At 37.1% G+C, this 23,134-nt stretch overlaps 1 protein-coding gene across 15 annotated transcripts in view; it reads right to left on the bottom strand.

Moving 5' to 3' along the window:
- Window positions 1-23,134, bottom strand: part of CEP63 (centrosomal protein 63) — an 81,541-nt gene that overhangs the window by 29,284 nt on the left and 29,123 nt on the right. For 10 of the 15 annotated variants that reach the window (XR_011648560.1, XR_011648561.1, XR_011648563.1 and 7 more), the window contains 3 exons: window positions 16,161-16,256; window positions 15,193-15,315; window positions 11,098-11,211 (listed from right to left, as the gene is read on the bottom strand). Coding sequence is in view for 11 of the 15 variants with exons in the window: in XM_012519052.4 (XP_012374506.3) it covers window positions 11,098-11,211; window positions 15,193-15,315; window positions 16,161-16,256 (333 nt within the window). In the remaining 4 variants the exon portion in view is untranslated. Of the gene's footprint in view, window positions 1-11,097; window positions 11,212-15,192; window positions 15,316-16,160; window positions 16,257-21,032; window positions 21,072-23,134 lie in introns of those variants that run through there. The other 5 variants (XM_058294984.2, XM_058294986.2, XM_071214511.1 and 2 more) reach the window with 2 other exon arrangements.

Genomic DNA, 23,134 nt, shown 5'->3' with positions numbered 1-23,134 from the left:
ATACACACTGGATTTCAAAGACTCAGTGCAAAAAAGAAAAGAATGTAAATGTTAAAATAATATTTTTTGATAGATTGCATTAAATAAAATATACCGCTAAAATTAATTGTACCTGCTTCTTTTTACTTTTTTAGGGGGGCTCCAGAAAATGTAAAATGACATATGTGGCTCACATTATATTTCCACTGGGCAGGACTGCACTAGAATGGCTCAAGAATACTAGAGAACTTGAGAAAAAAAATTATAATAAAAACACAAATGGTTATTTCTCTTAAATACCTGGCCTCAGAAATATTTTAAACTAATATTTTTAACAAAAATACATATTAATAAAGCATAAATCCATCCAAACTGTACAATCAATAGTATTTGGTATAATCACATAGTTGTGCCTTCATCACACCAATCACTCTTATTTTCATTTTCCGAACAAACCAACCAAACAAAACTCATCACCTCTCAATCTCTCTATGCTTCCCCTGCTGTACACAGCTGCTATTGTTTTCTTCATTCTTGTATATTTGTATTTATTCTTTGTAAAAAGTCTTATATATGCAATATCACCCATATTCTTATTTTACATGAGGTTTCACTGTTATACAGTTTCATGTTTCATTTTTTAGCTTTCCTTCTAGTAATGTAAATGTCCTTACGCTTTCCCTTTCAACCACTGTCATACCCATACAATAGTTCTGCTAGTCACAAACACCATGATGTGCTCTACCATTTCCATTCATTTCCAAATTTTTACAAACAACCTTTTAAACAATTCTGCACACATTAACCATCGGCTTCATTCTCTACACTCATTCTATTTTCTGGTGACCTATATTCTAATTTTAATTCCATGAGTTTACATAATATATTTAGTTCATAAGAGCACAATCATACAGTATTTGTCTTTTTGTGTCTGGCTTGCTTCACGCTCTCCAGGTTCAAGCATGTTGTTATGTTTCACAACTTCATTTCTTCTTACAGCTGCATAACATTTCATCGTGTGCATATACCAGTTTGTTTATCCATTCTTCAGCTGATGGACACCTGGGTTTCCATCTTTTGGAGGGAACACGGTGTGCAGGTGTCTGTGTCACTGGTCTCAGTTCTGCTCAGTAGTGGTATTGCAGGGTCACATGGCAAGTCTATATTCAACTTTTTTAGGGACTGCCAAACAGTCCTCCACAGTGGCTGTGCCTCTCCAACATTTATGGTTTTCTGACTTTTTCATAGTGGCCAATCTAATAGGGATGAAATTATACCTCATTGTAGTTTTGATTTGCATTTCCCTATGTGCCAGTGATGTTGAAAATTTTTTCAGGTATTTCTTCGCAATTTGTATTTCTTCTTTGGACAATTGTCTTTTCAAGTCTTTTGCCCATTTTTTAAATAGATAATTTTATTGTTGAGTTGCATGATCTCTTTATATATCATGAATATTGAGCCCTTATCAGATATGTGATTGTCAAATTATTTTCTCCCACTGAGTTGGCTGCCTTTGCACCCTTTTGACAATGTCCTTGGAGGTGCAAAAGTGTGTAATTTTAAGGAGGTCCCATTTAGCTATTTTTTTCTTTTGTTGTTCATACTTTGCATGTAAGGTTTAAGAAGCTACTATCAACCACAAGATTAAGATGTTTTCCTACATTTTCTTCTAGGAGTTATATGGTTGTCACTTTCACATTTAAGTCCTTGATCCATTTTGAGTTAATTTTTGTGTGAGGCATGAGATATGGGTCTTCTTTCTTTCTTTCGGATATGGCTATCCAGTTCTCCCAGCATCATTTGTTGAGTAGATTGTGCTTGCCCAGCTGGGTGAGCTTAACAGTCTCTTCAAAAATCACTTGATTGTAGATATGAGGGTCTACTTCTGAGTTCTCAAATCAGCTCCATTGGTCAGTCTGTCTGTCTTCATGTCAGTACCATGCTGTTTTGTGGTTTTTGGTTGTTTTGGGTTGTTGTTGTTTTTACTACTTTAGCTAAATAATATGCTTTAAAGTCAGGAAGTAAGGGTCCTCCAACTTCAATCTTATTTTTAAGACATTTTTGGCTATTTGGGGCCCCTTACCCTTCCAAATAAATTTGATTATTGGCTTTTCGATTTCTGCAAAAGAGGCTATTGGGATTTTTATTGGGATTACCTTGAATCTGTAAATCAGTTTGGGTAGAATTGACATCTTCACAATATTTAGTCTTCCAATCCTTCCATTTATTTAAGTCTTCTTCTGTTTCCTTTAACAAAGTTAGGTAGTTTTCCGAATACAAGTGCTTTATGTCCTCGGTTAAGTTTATTCCTAAATATTTTTATTGTTTTAGTGACTATTATAAATGGAATATTTTTTTCTGATTTCCTCTTCAGAATGCACATCAGTAATATATAGACACACTGTTGATTTTTGCATAATCTTGTATCCTGTCACTTTGCTGAGCTCATCTATTCTAGCTTTATTGTGTTTTTTTTTCCAGGATTTTCTAAATATAGGACCATATCATCAGCAAATAGTGGAAGTTTTACTTCTTTTCCTATTTAGGTGCACTTTTATTTACCTAGCCTAATTGCCTTAGCTAGAACTTCAAGCACAATAATGAATAATAATGGTGACAGTGGCACCCTTGTCTTGTTCCTGATCTTGTGGGAAAGCTTTCAGTCTTTCACCATAGAGCACAATGCTAACTACAGGGTTTTTTATATACTCACTTCACCATTTTGAGAAAGCTTCCTTCTATTCCTGTCTTTTGGAGTGTTTTTATCAAGAAAGGGTGCTGTATTTTGTCAAACGTCTTTTCTGCATCAATGGACAGAATCATGTGATTTTTCTTTCTCAATTTATCAATGTGGTTTATTCCATTAACTGATTTTCTTGTGTTGAATCACCCAGCCTTGCATACCTGGAATAAAACCCACTTGATCATGGTGTATAATTTTTTTTTTTTTAAGATTTTTTATTTATTTCTCTCCCCTTCCCTCCCCCACCAAGTTGTCTGTCCTCCGTGTCTATTTGCTGTGTGCTCTTCTTTGGCCGCTACTGTTGTTGTCAGCGGCACGGGAATCTGTGTTTCTTTTTGTTGTGTCATCTTGCTGAGTCAGCATTCCGTGTGTGCAGCGCCATTCTTGGGCAGGCTGCACTTTCTATTGCACTGGGCGGCTCTCCTTACAGGGCGCACTCCTGTCTTGGGACTCCCCTACGCAGGGGACACCCCTGCATGGGAGGGCACTCCTTGTGCGCATCAGCACTGTGTGTGGGCCAGCTGCACACGGATCAAGGAGGCCCAAGGTTTGAATCGCAGACCTCCCATGTGGTAGACGGACACCCTATCCATTAGGCCAAGTTCGCTTCCCTAATATTTTTTTATAATTAGTTTATTATCCCTATTATTTTTAAAGCGACATAGATCACACAAAACATTACATTAAAAATATAAAAGGTTCCCACATACCCACTCCCCACCCCACCCCCACTCCTCCCACATCAACCTCTTTCATCAGCGTGGCAGATTCACTGCATTTGATGAATACATTTTGCAATGCTGCTACACAGCATGGATTATAGTTTACATTGTAGTTTACACTCTCCCCCAGTCCATTCAGTGGGTTATGGCGGGATATATAATGTCCTGCATCTGTCCTGCAATATCATTCAGGACAACTCCAAGTCCTGAAAATGCCCCCATACCACACCTCTTCTTCCCTTTCCCTGCCCTCAGCAGCTCCCATGGCCAATGTCTCCACATCAGTTAATTCTGTTAATGTACTTTTGGATTCATTTTGCAAGTATTTTGTTGAGGATTTTTGCATCTGTGTTCATTAGCGATATTGGTCTGTAATTTTCTTTTTTCATAGAATCTTTGTCTGGTTTTGGTATTAGGGTGATGTTGGCTTTATGTTTCTTTCCTGTTCTGTGTTTTGGAAGAGCTTAATTCAAGATTGGTATTAGGTCATCTTTGAATGATTGGTAGAATTTACCTGTGAAACCTTCTGATCCCGGGCTTTTTATCTTTGGGAGGTTTTTGATGATTGTTTCAATCTCTTCAATTCTATACTCTTCTCCAAGTCTGCTGACCCCCATAGCAGTTCTCTTGTACAGCTTTTGGCTCTTTCTCCATTGTTTCTGTGAGACAGTTGAGTACCGCCTAATCTAACACCATCCTCTCACAATTTCCCTAACCTTACATATTTTTTAAAACTTTTTAGTACTAACCACTGCCACTAATTTTTTTGAACCAGAAATGAGAACTACCTCTTACTAATCTAACACATAACATTCTAACTATTCTATTGGAGTGGGTGGAATAATTTTAACAACACAAACCACTGCAGACTGTGGTTAAAAGTAAAGAAATAATTAAGATGACAATTTATATCAGGGAGTTGGAAAAACAAGAGGGTGGGCTGTAAAGACGCAGAGTAGAGAAGGGCTGAAGATTAGAGGTAAATTCAAGTCTTCTCCATCTCTATGTTTCCTGGTGCTTCAAGGAAATAACTTTCCCAGATAGTAAGATTCCTGAGAACAATGTGATAGGAAGCCACAATGCCTTTTTATTTTCTAAATGATCCCACTGCAGGCATCAATCTCTTACCATGCTCCCCATCAGTGTCAATTCCAATTCTGTCAGTAGAGGCATTTCTGGGAGCATTTCTGCTAAGGGTAAAGCTATCAGTAAAAAATCTCTTATCACTGTTGTGTCTATGGCCCCATAAGCTTTTTTTTTTTTAAGATTTATTTTTTATTTATTTCTCTCCTCATTCCCCCTCCCCCCAAGTTGTCTGCTCTCTGTTCCCATTCACTGTGTGTTCTTATATGTCTGCTTGTGTCAGTGGTACCCGTAATCTGTGTCTCGTTTTGTTGCATCATCTGTGTCAGCTCTCCATGTGTGTGGAGCCACTCCTGGGCAGGCTGCATTTTTTCACGCTGGGTGACTCTCCTTACAGGGTGCACTCATTGTGCAGGGGGCTCCCTATGCAGGGGACACCCCTGCGTGGCATGGCACTCCTTGCGCGCATCAGCACTGCGCTTGGGCCAGCTCATCACATGGGTCAGGAGGCCCTGGGTTTGAACCTTGAACTTCCCATGTGGTAGGCAGATGCCCTATCCCTTGAGCCAAATCCGCTTCCCCCCATAAGCTTTTATATAGTAGGTCTGAGTCAATTTGTTTCACTCTGTGATAATTCTATCAAGACAAAAGGTTAGCATTTAAGATCATCCCTTCTTCATAAATTGTGCCTGGAAAATGATGCATCTGAGTCAATTCAATTCACTTTGTGATAATTCTACCAAGACAACAAGTTAACATTTGAGTTAAGATCATCCCTTCTTCACAAATAGTGGCTGGAAAATGATGCTTTTAAAATACATATAATTGATAAGTTTAAAGCATTAAAAATACATATAATTGAGTAGATTTAAAATTAACTTGAGCAGTATCTTATAGCTCATCTAAATATGTCAAAAGGAAACATATAATGCAATCTCTACCTTTCTTACATACCATTTATAAGCTAAGTATTAAATATTTTATACTTTCTGTTGGCTTAATCTTGTTTCAAATGTTCTACATGTTCTCCATTTCCCTGCATACTTCTTTTTACTACTTGTATTATTTGGAGAGGGGGGCTAGAGAGCAAAGGGTTATTTGCCTTGTGTATTAGTGACTGTACTGATCCTTCTGTTACACTCATCTAACCATCATTCTGCCATCAGCTCTAAAAATAAACTGTTTAGGGGCTATACTATTTAATATAATACATTTTAATATTTAACAGGACAAACATCCCCATTAGTGTTCTTTTTTAAAATGTTGGTTAGTATCACTCATTTATTTTTCTATAAGAATTTCAGAATCATTCTGTGAAGTTCTCAAAATATAATAGTCAATAAATTATGTAGCTAATCACCTGGGAAAAAATACTTTCAGATCCCTATCAAATCTTTGCACCTAAATAATTTTCAGATCAAATATATAAAAAGAAATTATAAAGCATTACAAAAAATATATATGTTGAGCTTGTTGTAGCTGAATGGTGTCCTCAAAGCAATCAGGTCCTAATTTTGGGAAACTGTGTTACTTGACATGGTAATGTTTTTGCAGATAGGATTACATTAAGAATTCCGAGATGAGATTATCCTGGATAATCTGAGCGGGCCCTAAATGCTATCACAAGTGTCCTCATAAGGGAGGAAGAGGGAGACTACCACAGAGAAGAAGGTAATCTAGAGCCATAAGCATCTGAGAGACTTCTGGAGACTGGCAGCGGCCAGGAACTGGAATTGCAAGGAATGGCTTCTCCTCCAGAGCCTCCAGAGGGAGCTGGCTCTGCCAACACCTTTTCTTTGGACTTCTGGCCTCCACAATTTTGAGAGAATAAGTTTCTGTTGCTTAAAGCCACCCAGTTTGTGGTAATTTATTACAGCAGCCTCAAGAAATTAAGATCTTAATTTCAGTTTAGGGAGGGCCTCAAAGGCATTCAGATTGAGATGATGTTTTAAATGTATAGATTGTTTTAGAGAACTGATTATTTTGAATGAACTGATATTCACTCTTCTTGAACATAAAACATGGTTTGGCTTCCCAAGTATGCAAGCCTCTTCCCACTCCCTCAGTATATGGGGGAAAGGGGTTTCTTGTGATTATCTCCCCTTGCTAGATGAGTAAAAAAGTGCAAGCATCAGGTTTGTCTATGAGAGCCAGGCAACAATCTTGGACTTGTCAGCTAGTGCTGACACTAGGATATTTTAGTTCACATTATGTCTGTTACCACGCTGTGTCTCACCAAAGCAAGATGAAGTGATTGAGTCAACAGAATTAGGTCTATATTTCAAAAGAGCAGAACTTAGAAGACACTAAGCCAGTGACACACAGACTGGAAACTGCCCAATGTGGAACAGGCTCTGCCCAGAGCAGGGGGACCCACATTGACAGAAGCCTGGCCCTGGTAATGCAGAAATCTAACTAGAAGGTACTTTGTCCATGCCCTGATGGCAAGAGAAGCCCATGACTTTCCCACAATAAGTACCTCTGACAGGGACCTAATAGCAGTCTGACCCAAGAAAAACACAAACAACACAGCTGTCATCAAGTGAAGGAAGAATGCCTAGACCCTGAGAGTGAACTCTTCCCTAGATCAAGGAGGACAAAGGGCTGGAATCACTACAGGCCTCTTTTCTTTTTTTTTGAAGAGTGGCACTAAATGATTTGAATGTGTCCATAAAGCTGCAGGAGAAAACATTAGGATAAGCCATTTTCCCATGCCCTCAATTCCTCCCACTAATGCAGAGGCCTACTAGAATACTACAATCAAGGTGGCATCTCAAAAAACTACTAACACATTGTGGTAATAGTCAATAAAGCGTGTGGATAATCATTCAGAAAAAAGTACACTTAGATTCCTATCAAATACCTTAGATCAAAATAATTTTCAGATTCAATATGTATATTCAAAAAAAAAAAAAGAAATTATAAAGCATTAAAAAAAATCTTGGCCTAGGTAAGACCTTATAGTATGACATCAAACATAGAAAGCCTAAAAAAAAAGTACATCATCTTTGGAAAGTACTTTGGCAATATATATTAAAATCTCTAAGGGGAAGTGGATGTGGCTCAACCGATAGAGCACCGCCTACCATACAGGAGGTCCAGGGTTTGGCACCCAGGGCCTCCTGACCCATGTGGTGAGTTGACCCACGCTCAGTGCTACCGTATGCAAGGACAGCCATGCCACACAGGGGTGTAGGGGAGCCCCACGTTTAAGGAGTGCCGCCTCGCATGCATGAAAAAAGCGCAGCCTGCCCAGGAGTGGTGTTGCACACATGGAGAGCTGATGCAGCAAGATGACACAACAAAAAAAAGTGACACAGTTTCCCGGTGCCACATGACAAGAATGCAAGCAGACAGAGAGAGCAGACAACGAGGGGGGGGGGTGCAGGGGAGAGAAGAAAAATTAATTTAAAAAAAACAACTCTAAGAATATGCAGCAATTTCACTTCTAGAACCATTTCCTAAGAAACTAAATGGACAAAAACTCAAAAATGTTTATATAAGGATGTTCATCAAGGTAGCATTTATAAAAATGAAAAAGTTAAACTAATTATTCAATAATAGGGGATTAAAGTAAACTAGGTTACATTCAGTGATACAGTGGATTACTATGCAATCATTATGACCACACATTTGTTGGCAGGTAATATTTAGGAAAGGAAATTTTTTAAAGTGGGGAAAATTAAATAGTCTACTATAAAGTTCTTAGCATAGCTGTCTGCCACATAGTATGCCCTCTAATACATTTAAAATTGTTTTATTATGGAAATTTTCAAACTTACACAAATATAATGAGAATAAAATGATCAAAACCTATATATTCATCACCTGACTTGAACAATTATAAAAATTTTGCCATTCTTAGTAATTTTATAAGGTTTTCATCTCACTTCTCCCACCCATACACACACACATTTTTTTTTCCTACCCAATGTACCTATATGTAGTATAGGTACATGATATATAACCACAGATAAACTTTGAAGAAATTCATAACAAAATGTTAATTATGATAAATCCCTAAAGGATGTGGAAATATGGGTGATTTTACTTAAATATCATTTTCCTATTTTTCTAAAGTGAACATGTATTTAAATGTGTATAATTTTAATGCCTAAAAGGAAAGAACTCAAATGTAAAACAAAAAGTGAGCAGGTATTTTTGAATTCTACTTTTAGATGTTAAAAATATTTAGGGAAAAAAGTCTATATCAAGAATTTCTTATAAATGGCGGAGAGGAAGGATGTTGATATCCATTTACCCAATCTCCTAGATTTTCTACTGTTATAGTTCAGTGATGACCTACATCTACATATCAGCCAAATGCAATGTGTGAACCTCGACTCAACTGTAACTTGAACATCCAAACGCAAAAATACATTTCTTAGACAACAGGGGAAATTTGAACAGACCTATTATTAATTATATTAAGAATTTATTATTTATTCTTTTAACATGATAATGACATTTTATAATTGCATTTTTTAAAAGAAGTCCTTACCTGTTAGGAAATAAGATGACATCTGAGATTTGCCTTAGAATATTCCAGCCAAAAATAAAGAGGAGGAAGGTATGAAACGATTTATAAAACTATGACAACTATTAATGCTGGGTAATGGGTATGTATAAGTTTATTTTAAAGTTTAAAAAAAATGATGACCACACAGCACTGGTACATACTGAATCACAGAAAGATTTAATTTTGTCTAGTTTACTAAGGGTAAAAGATAGAAATACATTTATAAATAACAGATTTTTTTGAATTAAACAAATACTAATTTTAGTTTAAAGAAAATTATGAGAAGAGTAATTCAAATAAAATCTACTCTTAGTAGGGAAAATAAACAGCTGAATTATTGCAAATTAAAATCCCATTTTTACCGAAATGAAGTTTTAACTAAGCAGAGTAGATTACCACAATAACAATTTGAAAGAAGGATCAGCAATTGATAACAAGCACATTCCCTGAGCAAATAGCAAAGGACTGTAAAAATTAAGACTCAATTTGCTTCTCTGCCAATCTAAAGACCACAATTAAAATAGCAAAACTTTAGCTATTTATGTTTGTTTAGTGATTTAGCATTCATGTCAAAAATATCCTTGAACTACCTTGGCCTGCTCTGGCTCATAGCTTGCTGCAGCCTAGAAAATAATTTTCTTCCTTGAGGTTGCTGTGGGCCCTCTGCCATAGTGAGTGGGGTCACTCACAGCAGAGGCATTCTTCGTAGTTTATCAGCCAGCTGATATTTCGGAGGAATTAAAAAAGGCAAAAAGGCAACATATTAACACTCAAGCAGCAAATAAATGCAGATTACTGGGGAAAACAAATATACAAACAAACAAACAAAAATGGGAGTGGAGGTGGCTCAAGCCATTGGACACCTCCCTCCCACATGGGAGGTCCCGGGTTGCGCTCCTGTGCCTCCTAAAAAGAAGACACGCACACAGCAAACAGACAAAGACAGCAAGGGCAAAACAATGAGATGGGGGGTGGGAGGAGAAATAAATAAATAAAAACAAACCTTTAAAAAATAACAAAAACAACAAACCTGCCCTCTCACTCTCTTAACTTATTCAGTCTGTTTCCTCATTCTGTAAAATTCAGATAACTACCAACCTTGACAGATTATGATGATAATAGATAACATATACAAAATACATCCAGAAGAAGCATCGAGACAATATCTAGCACATAATTATGACCACAAAGATTCATTTCCCTTTAGGTTCTTTGCTCTTAACTGAAAAAGTGAACAAGCTTAATCTATTTTAAGAATAGATATTCCTAAATTAGGTGGTTATTTTTTTTAGGCTTAAGTCAGTAGTTCTTCATAAAAGGTGTATACCAGTGCTCATACTCTAAAAAGTGTCTCTGTTACCACAACAATGATGCGTTTAATTAGCATTCACACCAATGTGTGTGACTCTCTTAGCATTTGTGTCTAAACAAGCAGACCAGTTGAAGCACACTAGCCAAGGTACCCCAGCTGTTAGGTACAAAGGTAGAAGAAGACAGACAGAAGAAGAACCAAACCAAAACAGCCAGAGCAGGGAAGCTAGAGACCAACTGACAGAAAGAAATGGAAAAGGAGAAACAGAACATGGGTAGAGGGTGAGGTGGGGAAAGAGCAGGAGAGAGAGAGAAGAAAGCAAGAGCAAGAGAAAACTAGAGATCAAGAGGAGAGTGAACACGAATGTGAGTGTAGAGTGAGCATGAGAATGTAAGACAGCAACAGAGAGCAAGAGAACAATAGACAGCATGAGTGAGTAAGAATCAGTGAGGAAACAAGAAGGCAAGCAAAGGGGCAGGCAAGCATGAAGACAGGAGAGTGGACATAAAAGTAGACGCACGCTGAGAGGCAGGAGAAGAGAGAGATGTTTGAGCTTGTCTAGATTCTCAAGTGGATAATTCCGTAAGTAGAGAAGGATATGCTCACTATACAAGAAAGAGAAGCGGGTCAGCAGAGAGCAGCTGAAAAAGACTGAATTGTACAGGAAACTGCATTAAGGTAGTTCAAATTTAACCTAAACCTTTATCTCTTTCATTACTTCTAAATGTTTTAAACCTACCTGAATTATCTCTGATTGTTCAGCCAGAGCCTTCCTTTGTGCCTCCAGAGAAGATACCTGTTGCTGATAAATCAAACGTTGCTTCTCCCAGTCCAGTGATTTCTGACGAAATTCCTGAAGAGGCAATTAAGGTTCTTAACTTGTAAGTGCTTCCCCTTGCTGTCACTACTTCCCATATTTACTTTTATTTTACTATTTCTCCAAGTCCCTGGGTACACATGTACCTTTCTCCACAGCAGGAATCCCATTACTCACTTATCTGATCTAACCACAGAGTAAAACTGAATTCCTTACATACTGTGCTTCCGTATATCTGTCTTTCTAAATTTAACACCCTAGTGGAGAAGAGCATGAAACACAGATGCTAAAGACTGGGTTCATGATTATTTTCATAGATTTGCTGCCCTCTAAGGGTTGTTATAATGTTCTAGTGATTTTTCAGAAAATTGATGATAAGAAAATTAAAATTTCAATATATGATTATAGGTATTCTGCTACCCAAATTCTTGATATCCAAACCTAGAAACTGAACAGATTTAAATAAATTTTCAGATAAATCTCTTGGGAGCCTAAACTCTTTTTTCTTTTAAACAAATCAATTGTATTAATAGATATTAACAAGGCATATGATTTACCCAAAGTGGAAAATCAATGGTATTTGCTATAATCACATAGCTGTGCATGCATCACTTCAACTATTATTACAGCATTTTCATTATTTCAATAATAATTAACAAAAAACAGATTTAAAAAAATAAGAAAATTCTTCACTTCTCAATCTCTCTATGCCTCTCTGGGGGCCTAATTCTTACTTCTCAGTATCCAAAATTCAGAAACCAAATAGATCCAGCTAACACAATATCTCTCTATATCCAAACTTTCATTATCTCAACAGAAAAAGTACAAAGACTGGAACTCCCAGGGAAATTTATACTAAATTTTAACAGATATTTGTAACCCAAAATCAAACAGTTAAAAGTAAGTGGTGGATCAAACAGCAAATCACATGATCAATAATATGCACCCTATGGTTATGAAAGTAGGGTAAGCTCGGGCTTTCTATCACTATCCTCTAGGACCCCCAACTTCAGACGTCTCAGGCTTCTTAGGGTATTATTAACAACCAGGTTTCTGCCATTCATTCGTTCAACCATTCTGCTTCGTGCCAGGTACAGTTCTAGGTGCTGGGGATACAACATTTGACAAAACACAAAAATCTTAGCCTCAGTCAATTGGAGGTGAGAGAAAAACACATTCATTGTCTATAAAGTACATTAGATGGTAATACTGGCTTTGAAGGAAAAATAGCATGGAGTGGTCAGAGAGTTGGGCTTGTAATTTTTAAAAGGGTTAGCCAGACCCCTTTAAATAACAGTTGAGTAAAAATCTATGGAGATGGGGGACAAATCCAAAATATACTGGTAAAGAGAATAGCTAGTACAAGGGCCTTGCAGCAGCAGCATTCTGGTGTATTAAGGAAGAATAAGGAGGCTGGTATGGCTGGAGTGGAATGACTATAAGGGAAATTGGGAGGAGACATGGCCAGAGAGTTAACGGGAACCAGAATGCATAGGCCATTAGGGTAACTTTGGCTATTAGGGAAAGCTACTGGAAGGTTTTTGTAAAGGAGATGCTATTATGTAATGCTACATTGTATCATAACCATTGTGTGTTTATGCTGAGAAAAGTCAAGGATGACTCCAATATTTTAGGCCTGAGCAAATTGAAGAATTGAGTTGCAATCAACTGAAAAAGGAATGAGTGATCTGGTGCTGAGATGGGGAAGAGTTAGGATCTTGTTTTTGAACATGTTAAGTTTAAGACAGCTTTAGGCATCCAAGAAGAGATGTGAAACAGGCAGCTAGAAATTACTCTGTGGCAAAGAGATGTCAAGACTAGATATTTAAATTTGAGAACTGTGAACATACACACTGTGTTTAAAGCTATGAGATTGAATGAGAGCTCACCAAGGGAGTGAAATTAAATAGAAAAAAAGAAGCAGTCCAATGACAGGACACTAGGGCATTCCAATGTTAAATAGTTGGAGAGGCAAAGGAGATTGAGAAAGAGTGACTAGTAAGGAAGGTAGAAATCCAGGGCAGTGTTTTGTTTTTGTTTTTGTTTTTGCTGTTGCTTTTGTGAAGCCAAGTCAAGAATTCTGGGGAGGAGGGAAAGCTAGTCATAGCTTTAAGCATGTGGAGGTCCTTGGTAACCTCCATGTAAACAGCTTATCAGAATGAGAAAGCAAGAGCCTCACTGGAGTAGGCACAAGAAAAAATGAAAGAAAAGGAATTGCAGACAAGTAAAGAGGCCTGAAGAAGTTGCTATAAAATGAAGGAGAAAAACGGGGAGGATAGGAAGTGAAGTCAAGAAAGGATACGTAAGGGGAGAAATCTGGAGTTTTGCCATGCAAATATGGAAGCAAGAGAAAGAAACAGGAATTGAAGTGAAATGTAAGGAAATTACTATGATGAAGAACCATGGAATCAAGACTGATAAGTGAGGACATGAGGTTGATGCGTAGTGGTGACAGAATCAACAGCTTTAAGGTCCGTCCTGGTAGGGTCAAATGATTACTGAGAGACAGGGACCTAAAGAGAGAGCGCTGAAGAGATATGGCAGTGAGAAAGTGAGGTACCTGAAAATGAAGTTGTGGGGTGCTACAGTATTGGTGATGACAAGACCCAAGGAACAACCATGGGAATAAGCGGTTGAGAAAGAGAGGATATAATTTGATATCAAATTATCTGTGGAAAAAAGAAGGCCAACAAACTCAAAGTCCAGAGTATAGGGATCCTTATAGATACTGAAATCCTCAAGAGTTAGGATAAGGGAAATGGAGAGAGTGACAATGAGCTGGGACCTCAAGTCTGTGAACCAGGGGACTAACTCAGGGTTCAGAAGATGACTACATCACGTAGGGGCAGCTGGTGGTATATATAGGCTGCTGACATGAAATTCAAAGGTGGGGTTTTTCCGGTAGAAAGAAGAGACTGGTAAGGTATTAGCAGTGAGGGGTTTCAGGGAAAAAAAGTTATGCCTGAAGAGGGCTGGAGTGAAAGTAGGATCTCTATAGTCCTCTGATTCTAAGCTATTCAAATGTACAAAATATTGAGATGTAAAAGAATATTCAACACAGAAATTAAAATTCTATGGAGTAATAATATACAGGTATTTGTGGGTAACAGGTTGTGCTGAGTAGAAAAGTAGTAAAATCATACAAAGATATTGAACAATGATTCTCGAATTAGAATCTTGTAGGAAAGCTGTATAAAATGTAGATTCCTAGATCTCATACCATACTACTGGATCAAATCTCCGAAAGCCTAAAGAGTACCCTGGGTGATTCTTATTTATACTGGAGAACTGCTAGTGCAGACAGAGTGTAAACAGAGGAGAAGAATTTCAGATTCAAGGTGAAAAGATTGACAGCCTTCATCTACTCTTTACAATTATGACTTAACACCTCCCCATAAGTCCTCCAGGAAATCAATAAACAATAACCATGGAGTTACTAAGTCCTCAAAAAAGGAAGTAAATGGCTTAATGTTTAAAAGGAACCTGAGGATAAACAATCTGATATACAGAGTACTCTGTACAAAAAAATTGTCCTGTCCTTTTCAACATGTACTAAGGCCCTATTCTTTTGCATGCTTGGAATACAATGACAAACAAGGCAAGGACAGTGCCCATGGAGGAATGCTGTTAACTGGGATCAATATTTCTCAATGGAGGAGATACTGGCATGGCAGGTGAGATGATCCCTCCTGAATGAGACAGTCCCAGGAGTTTAGTGTTCCTGCTCCCTACCCCTTAAATAACAGCTGCCCCTTCAGTCATTCTGACAACCAGAAAAATGTCTCCATATCTTTCCAAATGCCCTCTAAGGGAACTACTGATACTAAACCCTGTGAATCACAGGGAATCAGATGATGGTAGGATGTACTGAGGATCACCCATCCATCTTTGAAATAGCTCAGTGGCAGTTCTGGAGATGACAGAAAAATTGGTTTCAGGAAATAGCACTATTAGAAACTGCACTTTCCTACGTAAAGGCTGACCACCACTATGAACAAATTATTACTATGAACATACCTCTATTTTTCCAGTTAACCTCTCAATTTCAGATCGATCCTCCCTGTGATTTTTGGTGCTTCCTCTTGAGTCCCTTATTTGCTTTTTCTGTAGCTTTTCATAGCTTCTCTTCAGTCTGCCTAACTGTAAAGATAGTTACTTCTATATTTACAATTTAAGAATTTGTAAACAGTGGTGGTGGGACAAACTGGTATTATGAAAACAAGAGCCGGTACTAAATAGTACTATTAAAATTAGATTAAGAACATGTTAGATTTGCAAATGAAAATACCAAACAAAACTAAAAAAATGCATATGGGAAATAAGCACTAGCAAAGAAATATATTAAGTCAAAAATATAAAAGGAAAAAATACTTGTTAAAACTTATTTTTATTATAACAGTCTTGTTATAATAAACATCTACCACACAGAATCATACACACAGAGAAAATAAAAATCTTTTTCTTCCCTATAGGCATATGGTTCTCAAGCCATTCTCCTACGGAACACTGGTATTCAATAAGCAGGAAAGAAGTACTTTGGAATTAAAATAAAAGCAGTTTTTCCCCAAACCTGAATAATAAAATTGAGTTAAAGGTAAGATTTACTTATTTTAGAGTTTATAATACCAAAAGCCTTTTTTTAAACCTTTGGAGCTTCATTATTTAAAATGTAGTAAATGATTTAATTCAAAAGTTAAAATATTAAATATAATATTTGTGTTGCTATTCATAGTATTATTAAAAAATGGATCTATTTCTTTCAAGTACTCAACCAAGAAGCACATTTTAGAATCCATGCTCTAAGTAGTATCAAACATATAATTAAGCAAGAGTCTATGCCTGGATTCAAGAAGAGAGAAATAAATTTTCACTCCATATCTCCCATGCAATATATACTTCCCACTTTATGAAACTGATTTGTTAACAAAATTCTTATGGGTTAAAAAGACATAATTATACAACATATAAGAGAATTAAAATCTTACTTCTTCATGTAGTTTCTTCAACTCCTGTTTATATTCCATGGCCATTTCTTGCTTGACCTTCTCATGTTTTTCTACCTGCTCACGTAACATTCCAACCTAAAAACAGATAGGTGGGAGTATTTTTCATTATTAGCACTGAAACAATATTCCTGAGGGATAAAATAGGAAGTAACTTTTGTATTCAATTGTAAATACAACTCAAATGTCTACATATAATACCCTACTTCTCAGGAAATCAAATATCTAGTTACTTTAATCATCCAAAAACACTGCCAAAAAATGGAGAACAAACAACTGCTGCAGAACAAACAAACAAACAAACAGAAACACCTCATGAAAAAATTTGGAAGAGATATAAAGTTATAAGAACCTTGGAAACTAAGAATACTGAACAAAAATTTACCAGACCTCAAGAATAATTTCCACACACCAAAGTGCTGAATAATAATGTTCAACAGGAAGACAATAGCAAGATTGTACATGCTTTACCATTTGCCCTACTTCAGAGAAATAAGTTCTACCAACCAGAGTACAGAAGTCATCCTAACCCATTTGTCAGTGGTTTCCTATCAGCCCCAGCTATACATGCCAGCCCTCAACTCCATCAGTATTGCTCTCTGTCTTTTTGATAACCAGTTAGAACTTCATCCATTGATAACCTGGAGTGGGGTGGAGTAGGTATGGAACAAGGGACAGGAGGCAGTAACCTCAGTATGGAAATCACAATATTAAATACTAGAAATATAATTTTTTTTAAACTAGAAATATACTTCTTTTAAGAATAAGAAGGTGATGGAATAGAAAAATGCTGGTAGGATTTTTGGAAACTTAAAAATTGATTCTTAAGTTTGAACTAGAAGAATGGATAAATCTAGCCAACAAAATGAAAAAGATAAAACTCCACTTAAAAAAAAAAGATCTAAGTTAATGTTTACTGGCTTTCTTAATGGAGGGGAACTTTCTGGGCTTAAAACTAATGGAAAAGTCTTTTAAAAATGATAGATTTGACTATGTAAAAACATAAATTTTCTGTATTTTTTTAAAATCCCATGAACAAAACTAAAAGACAAAAAAAATGAGAAAAATTTACAAAAATATATCAAAGGGGCTTTAATCATTAGTATAAAAAACTCTTACAAATACAAATCAAATTTTTAAAAACTGTTAAACATTCAATAAAAAATAACTCAAGAAGAAAAATAATTTCCATAAAAACATAAATACCCAATAGTATATGAAAAAGGTCTTCATTAACACCACTAGGGGAAGAAAATTTAAACCCAGTGGCATTTAATAGCTATAAAATTGGCAAAGATTTTAATAAAATAACACTCATATGGGGCAATTATTCTGAGTCAGAGACCTATAAAGTATTTGAAGAAATACAAAGCACAATAATCTTTCTAGTAAGCAACCCTAAAGTATTTTTAACGTTGACCTAGTAATTTCACTCCTAGGGATCCAAGTTAAGAAAATAAATGTAGATGTTAAAAAAAAAAAAAAATTGTTCACACACATGCTGTTGTCTTATAAAAGCTGAAAAAAAATTGGAAGCAATGTTGAAATGTTTAAAAATAAGGATATTTTTAATGAATAGTGATACACTATGCAAACATTATAATGTTTCTGAAGTTAACATGCAAAATGTTTACCAATTGTAAAAACATAAGGATATCTTTAAAAACCCACTAAAATCCCAATTACGTGAAAGATTTTTACAGCTTAAAGAAAATATAAAAAATGTTAATACTTGTTATTTGTAGCTCATGGTATTATAGGTTATCCTATTTTCTTCTTCCTACTCTGTCTTTTTCAAATTTTCTCCAATGGCTATTGCTTTCATAAGTGGGGGGGGGGGGCGGGGGGAGGTGGTTTTAAAAAAAGGAAAAAAAAAAAAAACAACTGACCGTAAGCCTACCTACTTAGCTTTGCTAAAGATCTTGAGGACTCATCTGCTTCTTTAGGACAAGTTAAATGTCATAGTTATTCACATTACCTAGCTTAGGACCTATTAAAAGATGCAAAATTAGAAAGTAAAGAGAATATAGGTAGTAGAGGCAAACATGCTGACCAGCAGAAATAAGCATCAGCTTTTGGAAAAGACAGAGAAAGAAAGAAAGAAAGAAAGCAGCAGCATATTACCTAGAAGGAGACCCCTAGATCCATGCTACCTTAGACTTGAAGACAAACTTCATCACTGAGTGGTAACTGTTATTCCTAATAAAGATAACAAGACACCATTATATTTCATACCCACCCCTATACCCTCCTACTCCTAACACAAGTACAAGCCCCCTCACATACACAATAAGATTATATCTGGCAAGACTGGCCTTCAAAAATTAGGGAGTGAATATGACATTCCCAGATTTTTTTTAAAAAGGCTGAGGTAATTTGCCACCACTAGACCTGCCCTACAAGCAGAGAGAAGGGCATGGACACTAGACAGTGGTTCAAAGCCATGGAGAGATAGAAAGACCTCCAGTAAAGGTAACCGTGAGTACTTACAAATGCCAGTATAATTGTTTTGTCTTTTTTGGTATGTACGCTACATTTTACTTCTTTTAAAGGTTCTAAAATGCAAATTCATAAAAAAGTAATGATATATGTATGGCTTTGGACATACAATGTAAAAGACATAATTTATAATTTGTACAGAGTACAGAAAAAGGTGGGGGGACAGAAGGATACAGAAACACTGTGTATGCTTGTGAGGTTAAACTGGTATGAAATCAAACAAGAGTGTCATAGATTGAGGATGTTAAATTTAAGACTCATGATAACCACAAAGAAAATATATGAAAAATACATACAGAAAGAAATGAGAGGGGCTAAAAATGTTTAAAAAAAAGAGTCAAGTAAATATGAGAGTAGGCATCAACAAAAGATCTGAGGGACAGAAAAGGTATAAGACTGACCAAATAGCAAAACGGTAGAAGAAAGTCCTTCATTATCAGCAGTGACTTTAAATGTAAATGGATTAAACTCTCCAGTCAAAAGGCAAACATAGGCAGAATGGATTAAAAAGCATGACCCACAGACAGGGCCTACTGGGGCTGAGGAGGCAGCCGGATATGCCCTCCACCTCCCTTTACCCACTAGGGTAAATTAAATTTCTTTTTATCTCTTTTTAAAATAGCTTTATTGAGATATAATTCATACACCATACAATTTACCCACTTAAAGTGCACCATTCAACAGATTTTAATATACTCACAGATAGGTGCAACCATCACCACTGTTGATTTCAGAACACTTTTATCATCCCCAGAGGAAACCCCATACCCTGTAGGTATCACCTCCCAGTCCTCCCCCCCAATACACTACCATCAATCTGCCCTCTTCTCTACAGATCTGTCTATTCTATTTCATGGGATGGAATTACAAAATGTGTGGTCCTTTGTGTGTGGCTTCCTTCACTAGGCTGATGGTTTTGAGGATCATCCATGTTGTCACATGCATCAGAACTTCATTCCTTTTTATGGCTGAATGATATTACACTGTGTGGCTAGATCATGACAATGGAGGAACACAGGTAGTTTCCTCCTTTTGGGATTGTGCACGATGCTGTGATGAACATCTGTATACAAGTTTTTGTGTACAGAAGTGTTTTCATTTCTCTTGGATATATATACCAAGGAGTGGATAAATTTCTTAATAATAGATGAAAAAATTAAATAATGAAGGAATATTCATTTCTTCTCATTAGATCATCAAAATGCTGCAAATAAGGCATGTCTGCCACGCAAGCATTGATGGACTTCCTTCCAGATCTTTGTATGTCTGTGGCATATGAACAAATGCAAACCCATGTATAACAAATATAAAGAGTATTGTGTTTTAACAGAGATCAGACTGCCACCTAGGGATCCTCCTGCAACTTGACTTCATTCAATGTCTTGGAGTGAAATCCATATTGATCCATATAGACCAGGGTTTCTCAACCTCGGCAACATTGATACTTGGGGTCAGTTTGTTCTCTGCAGTGGGGATGTTGCAAGATGTTTAACAGATTGGTCTCTACTCACTAGATGTCAACAGCACACCCTACTTCCTGTCAGGACAGCCAAAACTGTCTCCAGACATCCTCAAATGCCCCCTGGGGAAAACCACCTTCAGTTGACTGCTATGGAGCCACCTCATTTTTATAAAAGCAGTTCAATATACAATTTATGAATATGTGCAGTGTGTATTTAGCTGTTCCCCTCTTCTAGACACCTTAATTCTTCCACTTTTTCACCCTTAATAAGAATCGTGCATTACACATCCTTGTATATCTTTTCACTGCACAAAGACAATTTGTATTTAATTCAAATACAAATTAAGTAGAAGGATGCTCAAGCTTTAGGAAATGTGATTTTTAAATTTCAAGAAAAATTGCCAAATTAAACTCATCTGATTGTGCTAATTTATGCTATCTCTACCTGTGTTGGAGGCTATATTTCCCCACACTCTCATTAACACTTGATGGTGTGAAACTTAATTTTTGCCAATATGGTTGCCAAATGGTATCCTGCTATTGCTTTAACTGGTATTTCTCTAATTACTAGGGAGGCTGAAAATCTGTTTTCCTATTTGCAAAATGCCTGTTCAAAAGCCTTCCCCATTTTTCTACTGGATTGTAGTGTTCTTGTTGATTTGCAGGCTTTTTTTTTTTGTTTCTTTTGTTTTGTTTGCCTTAATGCCTTTTCTATCAGAACCATTCACCTTGGTTTCTTCTAATACTTTTATACTATAGGGTTGGGGTGAAAATATATATATACTGCCTACAGGTCACCTGCCTATTTTTATAAATAAAGCTTTACTGACACGCAAATGAAAAACACACAAAACAACCATGACCCAACTATATGCTGTTTACAAGAGACTCACCTTAAATTCAGAGAGACAGTGAGGCTTGGTTGTCACTGTGGGCCCTGAGGAGAGGGGGAGAGAATAGAATAGATGGAAGCAGGGTAACTGGGGGGCAATGGAAGTGTTCCTTCCACAAGATTGTGCACTAATGGATATAGGAGATGCTAACTTCACCAAAAATGTTTAAAAGTCTATAGGCTAAAATGCAAACCATAATGTAACTAATAATTTAGAAAACTGTGCAGTCTAAAATATAAATCATAATGTAAACCAAAATGGAACCATGTTTGGTAGCTAGGTTTCAATATCTGATATTAGCTGCAGCAAATATAACATGAACATATAAAAAGATCATTGCTGGGAAAGGGGAAAAAGGGTTTGATGTTGGATATATGGGAGTTCCCTATATTGTATATGTGACTTTACTGTGATCTAAAACTTTTTTGAAGACAAAATTAAAAATTAAAAAAAAGGATGTAGACAATGAGGAAGAAATGAAAGAAATTGCCTTGCCAGGGTACATACAGGGCAACACCTATTATAGTGATAAAAGGCAAAACATCAAAAACAAAGTTTTATGATATTTTTCTTTTTTTAATACCCCAATTTATTTTTACTTTATTTTAGTTTTTCTAAATTAGTATGTGTTCTATATCTACTCTTTAAACCCATCATTACCATTTCATTTTCCTATTAATTGAATTTGGCAATACAATAGGCTTCATTTTTTAAGGTGTTTTGGACCACAGAGGGGTTCAACTATGGCAGGGGAGGACTGCTGGTGTGGGGTGTTAACTGATGGGGGACACATGGTTGAGAGGGAGTTATCCAGGGCATGTATATAGGGTACATAAAATGTTCAGATATTCATTGTATATTTTCATAGTAGTTACAGTTACAAATGACAGCTGAGGGAGTGCTGAGTTCCTAGCCAGGGGAGCTATGTCACATTCCCCAATAGAAGAGCAACAATCCCCAAAGAGCAAGGATAAAGACCAGTGAAGGATGGTCCAATAATGAGCCCTTGATACTGATGACCATGCTTATCAATCTATGTGCCCGAAATTTCAACTAGGCCTAGAGCTAGAGGGTGCCTAAGAATCACCTCCTGAGAGCCTCCATGTTGCTCAAATGTGGCCACTCTCTAATTCAAGCTCAGCATGTAAATGCATTACCTTCCCCCCATCATGGGACATGACTACTGGGGATGAGCCTCCCTGGCACCGAGGGATTACTACCAATCTCTAATTGGTGATTCAACCAGAAAAAGACCTTGAATACAAAGAGGAAATTGTAAAGACAAATGACTTTATATGGCTAAGAGTCTTCAAAAAAGAGTCAGGAGGTCATCAGAGGGGTCGCGCTTATGCAAGTCTCAGCAGGATCCCAGAGATAACCAAAGTAGACACAACCCCAGGTACTGGTGCTCTGAGGGCTACGGAGACACACAGGTTCTATGGTCATGGCAGATGGCTCTGGAGTTCAGTGCCTTGCCAGTGGGCCCTACTTTGGAATTTGTGTTTCTGAGTGTGACGGAGTTGGACTCAGATGTGACTTTTCTACACATGCCTCTTCTGTCACTTTTACTGAACCTGTGGTTGGTGCTGGGGTTGGTGTATACTCAGGAGACTTGAATCTCTGGACTGGCCATGTGCTAGCTGGGCCCTGAGCCTCAGCAGAGTTGCAACTCCTACTCTCCAGTTCGTTGAACTGACCCAAGTCAGCTAACAGGAAATGCTACTATTTCAGCTACTGATTGGTAGACTCAGCTGGCTAAGGCATAACCCTGGGAATAGCTGGGGTATGAATCTGTCCAAGTTGGAAAGAGGCCAATGGCTGCCATTTTGACTCCACCCCCAGCCTGAGGGGAGGTGGGGCTGACTGAAAATCATAGTGATGGGAGAAACCAGTTTCTTTCACCCAGATCAGACACAGCCCTAGCCTAGGCTTCAGCCCTGCCTCTGGCAGAGAGGAGGCTGGCAGACCCTGCACCAGCCTATCCAGATAATTGCAGGTACTTTTGGCTGGCACAGACTGAGTAATCGGAAGTCTACGGAGCAACTGCCGTCATCTTGGACTCGTACTGCATTGACTGCTGCCCACACCTGCAGCTCCATCCC

Source organism: Dasypus novemcinctus, chromosome 4 (assembly GCF_030445035.2).
Source record: "Dasypus novemcinctus isolate mDasNov1 chromosome 4, mDasNov1.1.hap2, whole genome shotgun sequence".
Taxonomy (NCBI): domain Eukaryota; kingdom Metazoa; phylum Chordata; class Mammalia; order Cingulata; family Dasypodidae; genus Dasypus; species Dasypus novemcinctus.
The sequence above is the reverse complement of the archived record's forward strand: the minus strand, read 5'-3'. Positions and strand labels throughout refer to the sequence as shown.